This window comes from Rana temporaria, chromosome 2 (genome assembly GCF_905171775.1).
Source record: "Rana temporaria chromosome 2, aRanTem1.1, whole genome shotgun sequence".
NCBI lineage: Eukaryota > Metazoa > Chordata > Amphibia > Anura > Ranidae > Rana > Rana temporaria.
Genome location: NC_053490.1, coordinates 293,798,434 through 293,811,151, shown reverse-complemented (window position 1 = coordinate 293,811,151; position 12,718 = coordinate 293,798,434). Strand labels below are relative to the sequence as shown.

The 12,718-nt window shown below is 40.8% G+C and overlaps 1 protein-coding gene across 3 annotated transcripts in view; it reads right to left on the bottom strand.

The window, feature by feature from the left end:
• Window positions 1-12,718, bottom strand: part of LOC120926929 — a 145,423-nt gene that overhangs the window by 43,597 nt on the left and 89,108 nt on the right. For all 3 annotated transcript variants that reach the window (XM_040337230.1, XM_040337232.1, XM_040337231.1), the window contains 2 exons: window positions 4,635-4,767; window positions 852-1,079 (listed from right to left, as the gene is read on the bottom strand). In XM_040337230.1, coding sequence (XP_040193164.1) covers window positions 852-1,079; window positions 4,635-4,767 — 361 coding nt within the window. The remainder of the gene's footprint in view (window positions 1-851; window positions 1,080-4,634; window positions 4,768-12,718) is intronic.

Sequence of the window (12,718 nt, the reverse complement as noted above, 5' to 3'; positions counted from 1 at the left end):
AGGGGGTGTGTATTTTTTACATACAGTACTGTAATCTATAAGATTACAGTATACTGTATGTATAGTGTTTGTTTACTTTTTTGAATTTGGCACCGATCTCCGCTCCCGTGCGTTGTAACGTCGCAGGGAACGGAGATCGGCGGCACAGGAGGATGCTGTGTGAATCGAGCGAGGTCCCGCTCGCTCACACAGCGTGGTGACATCGCTGGATCCAGGAGAAGGTAAGCCAGCGCACGCTGCAGGCTCTGCATAGCTTACCCCGAGCGTGACTCGTGGATACCGATCGCAGCAAGAAAAACCCACCCCGAGTCACGCTCGGGGATACCGCCAGGGGGGTTAAGACTGCAAGTGTGCCTGTGCTTTTGGGGTTGAATGCCAGAATTTGTTACAAGGACTGGGATTGCTGCATTAAATCCACAGAAAGACAACCTCTATACTGAGCCTAGTGTGCTGGTATGCTCTGAACTGGTGTTGGGCCTGGCAGTCTCTGAACTGGTGAGGGAGACCTGGGTCATGTTCGGCTGCCCCTTCCGGGGGTGAACACTACATAGGGGGGGATTTGTAATGGAAAAAATACATTCTAATTTTATAATAATCCAGTAAGCATCCTTCCTCTAACATAAGGTTTAACTTGAATTTGATGTGGATGATATATAAAGATATATATACTATAGTAGATATTGTCTTTTCTTTCAATGTTATGGTCTTATTACATATTCTTTATTATGTGTCGGTTAAGTAAGCATGTGCAGATTTACGAATCAAGAAGAGTAGTGCTGTCCTGTAAAGGTCAAAGTATATGCTGTACATGTCCTGTAAAAATCCAAGTTAATAATGAGGAAGAGAGTTACCTGGATAAATTGCTTTTCCCTTTAATATCTCCTGGCTGATTCTGGGGCTGTTGCAACTCCAGGACCACACCCACTTGAAATTCTACTTTTCCAGGCAACTGTCCGATTTTACACACTGCTCCAGTGCCAACTTTGCCACAGGGTAAAATAACCTTTACTCTGCTTCCAACTTTCAAATCCATTGGAGAATTAGGAACAAACACACGGAAACTTCTATGACTCTTCATCCTGGTAATATTGATTTTGAAAGTGCTTTGTCAGTTTTATTATTATCAATGAATATAGCTTGAATATTATTTTCCAGTCTATAGTCATAAATATGAGCTTGCAAACGCAAAAAAAAAGACATGATTTCATTATAACAATGTATGGTAAGTGAAACGTCTCTTGAATTTGCTAATTTAACCTGTGGCCTAATTGTAAATTATGACTGAAATAAGAAGTAACTTTTGGTTCATAAGAACGCAGATTTTTCTTTTTCTATACTTAGAGCTGCTGATATGGCCACACACTGGTCCTGGGTTTACATTTTTTTCAAATGAAATAAAATTCTTCTGCTGTCATCATCCAGTCATGTGCAAGCAAAGGTACTTCGTATTTTTTTCCTTGCACATGGTTGAGTATTTTTTGCAAAGTGAATTTTCACCACACTCACTAAGCTAAGGGGAAATTACCCTGTAAAGTGAACAGCCTATTTGTCTTTAGTAAAACAACGCTATTATGTGGATCCTGATTTTAAATATGTTGCTTTTCAGTTATTGTTCTGTAAGGGCTTTGTCTAAAGCCTCGTACACACGACAGAGAAACTTGATGGGCAAAACACATAGTTTTGCTCGTCAAGTTCCTTGTTAGGCTGTCGAGGATCTCGGCGAGCCAAATTTCTCCATTGCCGTTGAGGAGTTTCTTGCTGCTTTTTGCCGAGAAACTCGGTCGTGTGTACGAGGCTTAAGGCTCCATTCACACAGGCGGACTCCGTTCCTACGGAGTCCACCTGCTCCCGCCAGCTCAGCGGGAGATCAGTCCGCAGATCTCCGCTGAGCCAACGGATGACAAGCTCCTCTCTGCTCACTGAGCGGGGAGGGGCTTGTCAGGCACTGCTGTCTCCTATGGAGCGATCTGATGAAAACGGACAGCATGTCCGTTTTCATCAAATCTTACCCGATCCGCATGGACGGATGGGGACGTGCCCCCCATACGTCTGTTTTTAGCGGATCGGATAGGGTCGGATGTCAGCGGACATGTCTCCGCTGACATCCGACGCTCCATAGGGATGCATGGAGCGGCCTCTATAGTCGAGGCAAATACCAAATGATAATCATATTGTGGATATATCAAACATAGTGAATGAGGCCTGATGCGTAGGGGTTGTTCTGCCAGATGTATTGCTATTCCCAGTATCCCCATAGTGAGGTTTGCGTATGAGAGTGCAAAGTTAGCTCCCTTGCCTCCTGAATCCACCCCCCCACCCCCCCTTAGCTGCTGGCTGGTGTGTGAGAGCGACAAGGAGCTGTGATAGGAGACCTGCCCTTTCATACCATTGGCATGGCGAGTTTGATTCACTACACTAGTTAGTAAGTGTTTTTAACATTTTTTTTCTAAATAAAATACTGGTAATACTGCACTTTCTCTCCTTCTCTTTGTCTGTGTTTTATTGCAACTCCAGGCTGCTTTGCAGTGTGAATGGGACACAGGAAACAATTATTTTCTGTGTATCCTTGTGGTGACCAACATTTTACAATGCAGTAAAACGCTGATGACCGCATGTGTGACTATAGCCTTTGAGGGACAATATAAAACACTTTTTAGATGGTTTGTTTATTTGTACATAGTGCTTGGTTTTTGGTACAGTATATTATAAAACTTTAGATATGGCAATTACATAGTTACATTGCTTCTTCTTGTACTTTGGAAGCTGGAAATCATTGTATTTTCAAAATGAATGATGTGTTCTCTGATTGGACAGTGTGGAGAGGCACTGCAGTGATGGCGCAATCGCACCTCTTCCAATCAGACAACACTTTGTATTTATTAAATCATGGGACCCGGAAAAAGTGGTAGCAGCTGCCACTGTAGTACCGGTGTCTACTACGATAATTTACAGCTTCCGCAGGGATCCCACATACACACTAACTATGTAAAAATTGTCATATCTAAATTTCAGCTTTAGGTATCGTTCACACCATGATGCATAGATGTCAGCTCTTCTGCATGCATTCTACAAGGGCACAAAAAAAATTGTTCTCTATGTGCTCTGTTCATACCACAACATGTAGTGTATGCATTTTTTTTGCACAGGAAAAAAACTGACATGACATCAACATTGGTGTGAACAGGGCACATAACTGATGCGCATGAAAACTGATGTAAACATGCATGAAATCTGATGTGAAACTGATGTCTCTGCTAGTAAAATCTGCATGGTTTTCCATTTCCCATCAGTTTTCATGCACGTATTATGTGAAAGAGCCCTGAAGGATTTAAGGGTTTCATTGTAGGGAAAACATTGTTTTTCTTTAGTGGTTTAAAATAACAGAATTAATCTATGGCCCTTTAGCTGCCATGGCATTTCATGTCCCAGGATGCCTTGGCAGCATAGAAAAAAAAACACATCATGCCTAAGGCCCATGTCACACAGGTGATAGCTGCTAAAGAATTGCTTATCTTAGAATTTTTGATGCTAGGAAAAAATGAATTATACTCATTGAACGGCCTGTCTTTTAGAGATTCTAAACAATTTGAAGTTCAGCTTCTCTAGTGTGTGTAACTTAACTATATATATATATATATATATATATATATATATATATATATAAACATTATAAATACCTTTTTTCCATCTTATTATAAGTGATCACGTGCCCTTTTTCCATTAACCATTAAGGTAGAACCCAAGAAGGCATTAACATCTAGGGGCCATAAAGGGGTTAACTGCGTGCCTAGGCAGATTGCTGTTCTGCCTGTCTCCCGAACGATCGTGAGATGCCGAACGAACATCATGCCCGTCGGACCCGCTGATTGGCTCCTGCTGTGTCCAATCACAGTGGGAGCGGGTCTCCTGCAGTGCCTATGCGCACCCCAGACCCAGTGCACAAAATCACGTACAGGTAAGAAATTTCACAAAGGAGGGCCGCCCTGCCGTAGTATATCTGCGTAGGGCAGTCTAGGAGAGGTTAAAGCAGAGTTCCACCAGAAAAAAAAAAATGAAAAGTCAGCAGCTACAAATACTGCAGCTGCTGACTTTTAATATATGGGCACTTACCCGTCCTGGGCGCCCGCAATGTCGGCACCTGAAGCCGATCTGTCCCTCGGCTCTTGGGTGCTGCCTATCTGAAATTCCCTATCTGAACCATTCCCCTAGATGTTGAACTGAGGAAGAGGAGAGTCCTTTATAGGGATAACCACAGATGATTTAGCCACTCTATTAGAAAATGAAAACTGTAATATGACTGGATGCTATAGACAACAGATTCTGATATCAGCAGCAGGGTTTGGAGGTGATATATTAAAAACTGGGATAGAACAGACATTTCAAAGCTGGTGCATTCAAAGGCAAAAACTATTAAATGGCATGCTTTGTCTTGAGTTCTCTTTTAATCTGCATTTAAAAATTTATTTATGGGTGAGCATGCAAGCAGATATGCTTAAATTGTGCTTACTATGTTTTCCAAAACTGAATAAGATATGATTGTGAAGAATCTCTTACAACATACTGTTAATTTACTGAGTGTTCTAATTTGAAACTTGAATTCTACCTCTCCAACATCAAATTACTGATTTACATACCTGCTAGGAAAGGAAACAGAAAAGCTTTCCAAAGCTGAACAGCATGTGAATGATGAAGGCACTTCTAAGTTCTTATACCCGTCTATAGTTCTAAGGTCCTTACAGGGATGTGTACAAGTGTTCACTGGATCCCCTAAAAGGAGACATAAGATTACATCAACATTACCAGTAATGCATGGAACCCTACTCCAGGTAGTAGAATTCAGTGCTGCCTTTGAACCCAAAGAGTGCCCATCTAAAGAAAAAAAAATGCATCTCTTCATCTCTCTTGCTGAAAAAGCTAGTTGCCTGTCATTCTCATCCTCCTCTTTGAACTACTGTAGATAGAGACTTCTGACTGTTCTGCATATATGGTCAAGGTCAATGAGCAATTATTGTACCCATTGGGTTAGAAAACAGCCAGGACACCAATAAATGGCACTTCAAGAATTTCAGTGTTGCCGGCTCATTCTACTGTTTATAGCAGGGATCCTCAAACTACGGCCCTCCAGCTGTTGCAGAACTACACATCCCATGAGGCATTGGAACACACTGACATTCACAGACATGACTAGGCATGATGGGAATTGTAGTTCCTGAACAACTGGAGGGCCGTAGTTTGAAGACCCATGGTATATAGTGATACCTTATACCCTGAAGAACAGGCTATTTCCAGTAAATGCTGGTGGGAAAATGGATCAGTAGGTGAGCAAAAGGAATGCAAAAATGTCCTACTGGCAGTGGACTGTGTGAACCATGTAGTGCATATATCTTTGGAGATCCCCAAAAAATGTAAGTGATTAAAGGGATCTTGCATTCAGCTTTACTGTATCACATAGTTCAGAAGGCGGTCGCCAATGGCAGCTCAATTTTTCTAGCATCACCTGTTTATTTTAACCATCTGCTTGGGAAATAGCCAGTCAAAGCAGACCTAATCTGTCTTCTACCAGCTTCTATAATAGGTTCTAGAGCTTTAAGGATTGTCTGTTAAATATATTAATTAGTCCTGCAAATCACCTTTTATGTCAGTTCAGGGGTATAAGCTGGGAAGTACATATGTATTTGGCATCCTAACACTGGTTTATAGAGTGAAGCAATCCATAAGAACTGTTGGCCTAATCCACAAAAACCCGGCGCAACGTAATTTTTCCCATTTAAGTTACACCGCCGCAAAATCTCTACCTAAGTGCCCGATCCACAAAGCACTTACCTAGAAATTTTGAGCGGTGTAGCTTAAATCCATCCGGCGCAAGGCGTTCCTAATTTAATGGGGCGAGTCCCATTTAAATTAGGCTTGCTCCCGCACGGGACGTACTGCGCATGCTCCCGACGTCATTTTCCCGACGTGCTTTGCGCGGTTTTACGTTGCGCCGGGTTTTGAGAATCGCGACGGGCGTAAAAAAAAAACGAGTTGCGGCGGGAAAAAAAAATGTAAAAAAAAAAATGACAGCGACGCGGGGTAGAAGGGTCTACTTTTACAAGGTGTAAACAGTTTAGGCCTTGTAAAAGCAGCCCTAATTTTGCGACAGCAAACTAATACTTACAGGGAAAAAACGAAGCGTAAAAGCTTTGTGGATCTCCGTAAGTGCTAATTTGCATACCCGAAGCGGTATTTCGACGAGAAATGCCCCCAGCGGCGACTGCGGTACTGCATCCTAAGATCCGACAGTGTAAGTCCCTTACACATGTCGGATCTTCTGCCTATCTATGTGAAACTGATTCTGTGGATCAGTTCCATAGATAGAAACAGGGATACGACGGCGTATCAGTAGATACGCCGGCGTATCCCTTTTGAGGATCAGGCCCTTTATCTCCTCACCCTCTGTTGCAGCCAGTTAAGGAATCAACAAGAACTTTTACTGTATCATTATCTGTATCATTATCTGTGTAAAGCCTAGTACACACAGGCCGAATATTGAGCGGGATCAGTCGGTTCAATAAAAACCGGCCATCATTCAGCTTGTGTACTGGAGTCGGTCTGACAGAAGCCAGACATTCATCTGGCTTCCGTCAAAGAGGCATGACCGAAAGAGGTCTGCCGATTGTCTCCCGATCAGCAATCTCAGCCATTGGCCAGAATGTGTTTTTACGGGGTGGGTCCCCCTGTCAGAACACAATAGAACCGCAGGGGTGATCGCTGTTCTAACGTCGGGTAGTTAGTACAGTGGCTTCTTCTGTGTCAGTTTTTTTTTTCGTTCAGCCCTGCTGTGTTGAACAAAAAAAATAAAAAATACTGGTGTGTACGAGGCTTAACATTGCTACTACTATTCTCCAGATTCTGTGCCTAGAGATCCTATGTTTTTGAGTATCCTCTTTAGCTCTGAACCTCCTTCTCACAAAGGGACTGATTTACTAAAACCGGAGAGTGCAAAATCTGGTGTAGCGCTGCATAGAATCCAATCAGCTTCCATTTTTTTTTTTTTTGTCAAAGCTTAAATGAACAAGCTGAAGTTAGAAGCTGATTACCTACCATACACGCTGGGCCAGATTTTGCACTCTCCACTGTCTCCAATATTAGTAAATAAACCACAAAGTATTCTGCATTGGCATAAGATATGAAAACAACTAAAGAAACTTACAACACTGAGGTTGAATAAAAACATAAGTGTGTACAATTAAAGTGCATGCATAGGCAAAACATTTCTTTCTGGTTTTGGATCAAGTAAGGCCCCATGCACACGAGACGCTGGTAAACGCGTGTTCAGAGGCATTTGGACAGCTTTTTCAACTGCCCCTGAACACATTCAATGTAACTTTTTTTTTTCTCTCTTTGTGCTGCCTTCTCAATTCTTCTACATTTCATTTGACTGCTCCCCTTGATGCTGATTCATAGTAACCTGGATTGGGGAGGGGGGGTGTGGGCGCAGTTTGGAATTAATATTTTAAAGCTGATCCCTTTCAAAGCATCTCCTACAGCGAAATACGTCAAGAAGGCTAGTGCCGACGTCATCGTGCTGCCGGACCCACTGGCGGTCCGTTTGTTATACTGCTCTGTATTACTTTGCCTGATGTGAGTACCTTTCTCTATTATAAATAAATGTGATTTAAATCTTTTGCCACTATTGTGGTATATCCCTGCTGGAGAGGCCTGTGGTTCCCATTATTTGGTCTGTACATGAGAGTGCATTTGGCTGATTTCTAGCACCATACAGACCTTCTATAATTTGGGGGCCTTGTATTCTGTTAAGAGGCCAGTGTTTTCTATGTGGTGGTGAAATTCTCAAGAAGTCACAGATGAATCAGTGGTGGTCTTTGATGTATTTATATATATAAATATAGTTGAATGATTTGCAAAATTTGCAGTGTTTGCACATTTTTAAATGACTCATATGGCAGATTGAGACTTAAAGGCACAGCGCAACATATTTTGGAATTATATTGTTTTTACATTTGAATTTGAATGTGTTCTTGAGTGCTGCTGTACACATTTTGAATTTATATTGTTTTTATTTGTATAATATTTGCACCAAGTGCAGTTTTAACATTATTTTAGGTTTTGGCATCATCGCCCTGGGCCTGGGATGACCTTGTCCCTATTTACATGTGTATGGGGTGGGATCAAGTGACTGCACAGAGATGGCAATGCCATCAGTATGAATAGACTGTCATTAGAATTGCATTTACTATGAAGAGGATAGCAGAACATGATATTGATTTCCTGCTGTTAATCACTGTCAATGTACAGCATAGTGTAGCGTTCAACTGCCAAAATAAGGGTAATAAACATTTTTATATATATTAAAAAAAAAATCATTAAATATGTATTAGTAGTAGAGGCAGATAAAGACATTGTAATTCTGCAGTTTCCAGGCTATTTTTAATAAATACATCAACAGAACCAATTAACATTAACATTTTTTTTTTTTTTTTTTTTCAAAAGCCATCTGCTTGGAATTTCTCTGTTCATCCTAAAATATGCTAGTCTTCAAAGGGTCGGTGTTGACAGCACAATTTCTTACATAAAACTATTGTCATATAAGAAGAAAGACTGACACCTGCTGGATTCTAATGAAACTGAAGAAGAAACAACAAGGGAATGTCAATGCAACTTGTGTATGCAGTTCTTTTTTTTTTTTTTTTGTAAATGTGTTGATTCTTATTTTTTAAGTAATATGTTTTTCTCTGTCGTCTGCAAAAAAACATTCTACCTCTATAATTTGACAAGGTTTGAAACTATTCATTACTATCCTTGATCTGTACCATGTGCCATCGGGCACAAGGTGTAAGAAAGGTAATGGGGTCTGTTAAAGCTGAGGAAGGTCCAACTCTCCACTGCAAGGGGTAACTGCTTGTTTTGCCTAAGGTATGCAGAATAAGGTGATATACTAACATCATTCATCACTCCTGCAGGCTTCCTGCTCTTCATGTAACCAGTCCCCCAAAGTCTTTTCTCATCAATGCCAAACAGGTTGCAGTTTTCTGACTTCATCCCACACAACGCAGGATCAGTAGTCCTGCATTGTATGGGAGACTGCTGAGGGCCAAACCATATTTTGGAGTGTCAGACAGAGGAGGAGAGTACCTGAGGCCATGGAGGCGAGGAATAAGGTAAATAAATCGCCTTATTCCTCATTCCCTAGGAAAAATAAAGAGTTAACCTTTGCAGCCCACTGTAAATCTTTTTTGGACCCTAAATATTACCTTTAACCTATTGTGATAGTTATTCTCTACACCTAAAATATATGATGTTTTCTGCTTTCATGACACACAAAACAATTTAATGTACAAAAAGGTAATAGCACAGAAGTCGACAGACAGAGACAGCATACAAAGGAAGCCTTTATTAAGATATGATACGATCTAAAGAAATGTACAATATAAGCGAAGGTGACTGGCGCCAAATTATTTAATGTAGGGCAGAATAAAAGATGTCATTGTAACAAAAGCATAACAATAGCACAAAATGTTTTACCAAGGTAATTGGAGCGCTGTTATTGTTTGCCATTCTGTAATTTAGGTACCATTACAGTTTGCAACAGTTAATAACTGCAGGTTACGTTTCCAAATAGTTTCTCTGCTTTTACTGTGTTGTAGACATTGGGACATATACAATGTGGGAAAACTGCAGGTGTTACTTAGTTGTCCCCCTTACAGGTTTTTGCATCCACAACAACATTCTAGAAAAAATGCAATTCGGCTTTGCAGGACCAGAGAATCAGCACAACTATAAATTGTCACTAGACACTTCAGAGGTACTGAGTGTAGTAGTTCCAATACACCAGTCCATGACAGGCATAGAGGTCATGTTATTGTATCGACAACAGCCTACCTTATAGACAGTAATGCCGAGCATGACCTTTTACCAGCCTCCATGTCATTGAGCTAATTGTCTGTGTGTGTGGGCATATAAGTTATAATCTGTTATAACTTGGGTGGTGTGCACATTGTTTTCCCCTTTTGGGCTTAAAGTGGTTGTAAACCCAACCACACAACTTGCATCTACAGGTAAGCCTAGATTAAGGCTTACCTGTAGGTGCAAGAAATATCTCCTAAACCTGCACGGTTTAGGAAATATTTACTGAAATGACAGGCGCTAATGTCTATGGCAAAAAACAAAAAATACAGCGCTCAGGGGTGGGGTAAGAATCACTTTATAGTCTTAAAATTAGTGCAATGTATATACATGAACTGAAAAAAATATATATGCAGTTGGCAAACAGTTTATAATGGAATCTAATTAAAGGTCCCCAACACATGTACAGAAGTCGTATGGTGATTGTGGGATAACAACCTAAAATCACTACTGGGAGGGTGTTGAAAAAAGCTTCCAACCGATGTACATACAGTGGTATGTGGAGGTGGTACAGCCGTTTGTATGCCTCTATGCAGGGAGATGGAAAACAAGCAGTGGGGAGATGACATCCACGCTGAAAGTAAACGTAAGTGCTGTTCACCTGCAGAGGGAGATATTGCTGTGGATCTAAACCAACAGGGAGGCCGATGGGAGCGAGATCTCTCCTCACGACGAAGATGTAGGGCAGCGGGGAAGATCCTGGATGGGAACCACCGGGCCAGTACGAAGACGCCGCCGCGTCGGTCAAAGGCGAGGAGGGAGGGGCGGAATCACCGCTGCGTCACACAAAGGGGAAGGGAATGATGTCCGGACTCTATCCCTCAAGGATCATGTGACTCCAGGGGCCAATCAGTGGAAGAGATAAACGAGCAGTATAGGTCAAAGCACTGGCGTCACTGGAGGAATTCCCAGAATATCAGTGTCTCAAGACTGGCTTCTTGTGAACAAGTGGGGGCATCAAACGAGATGGGGGTGAGCCGTGACTGACATGTTTCGCGTGCCAGACGCTTTGTCAAAGTCACGGACAGGCATCACCACCAGATTAATAAAGGGAAAATAACCATCCCATTGGATAATGGCAGGCGGGGGGACGGATTTGAAGTTTTAACCCCACCATCACCATTGTATTTTTTTAAAAAAGCAACATATTAAATTTGTGAATATTAATCTGAAAACACCCACAAAAAAAGCACACAATAATGACACATATACAAAATCTACAAAAAATACAAAAACTAAATATATATACATATAAAACTAAAAATAAAATAAAATTACAAAAAAATAAAAATAAACATGAAAATAAAATATATAAGTATAACCATATGTATATATGTCCATACACAGGCATAAACGCACTCTCCATATACTCAATATACTCAACTAATAACATGTATTGGCAGTACCATGAATGATACTAGCACAAAAACATTCATCCATAAAAAAATTAAAAAATCCTTAAAAAATCCTTAAAAGATCATAACGTTATGTGTATAAAACCATAACGTTATATATACAGAAATTTAAGTTTCGTTGGTAATGCTAAAGATGTCTAGCTCCTCGTTGAGGCCACCTGGTGACAAAGAACCCAGCCGAAAGATCCAAAAAGTTTCCCTCTTACAGAGGAGGGAAAATCTCTCATTCGCGGTAAGTGACCCTGACGGAATGGACTCAATAGCCAGAACCTCCAGGCACTTAAAGTCTTTCTTATGGACATGCAGGAAGTGTCTAGGGACGCTGTGTTTATCACAGCCCTTTTTAATAAGGCGTCTATGTTCGCCTACTCGTATCCGTAAGGTACGCATAGTCCTTCCTACATATAGCAAATTACATGGACAACGCAATATGTAAACAACAAATTCCGTAGAACAAGTAATAAATTGATTAATCGGAAACCTGCAGTCTTTGGTTTTAATAAAATCGGTACCTCCTTTGGGGATAGACTGACATGTAAGACATCCCCTTTTGCCACATCTGAAGATACCGGTTTTACTGTTAAAATAGGCCCGAATATCTAGTGGACGAGTAGAGTTGGTCTTAGAGACCTTACTTGGTGCAATGATGTTCCGAATGGTCCGTGCCCTTCTAAAGGTAATCTGGGGTTTAGGGGGAAGAGAAGAAGACACATATTGGTCTAGATGAAGAATATTAAAATGTTTATTAATAATGCTACTTATGTTTTTATGTTTGGTGTTGAAAGTAGAAATGAACCTTATATTATTTTCAACTTTGTCCTTCCTGACCTTCTTATTTTTGTTAATGATCATGTTAGAATTAAAAGCATCATCTAGTAGTTCCTGAGGATACCCCTTTTCTCTAAATTTAGTCTTCATAATAAGGCCCTGGGTCGTGTAGTCCTGTGTCTTGGTGCAGTTTCTCCGTAGCCTATTGAATTGTCCATATGGGATATTTGATTTCCACGACGAGTGATGGCAACTATTAAAATGTAAATATGAATTACCACTGGTAGGTTTGATGTGATTACTAGTGGTAATAACCTCCTGATCATGTGAAAGTACCAAGTCCAAAAAAATTAAATTATCCTTATCAAAGACATGTGTGAACGTAAGGCCTAGCTCATTATTGTTACAGTGGTCCACAAATAAGGAAAAAAGATCAGCACCACCACTCCAAATAAGAACCACGTTGTCTATGTAGCGCCCGTAAAAGACGACGTGTTCCAAAAATGGATTATTATTCCAAATCTGTAGAGTTTCCCAGTACCCCATGGTCAAATTTGCATAAACGGGTGCAAAATTGGCCCCCATTGCAGTACCTTTCCTTTGTAAAAAGAACTGATCACAAAAAGAAA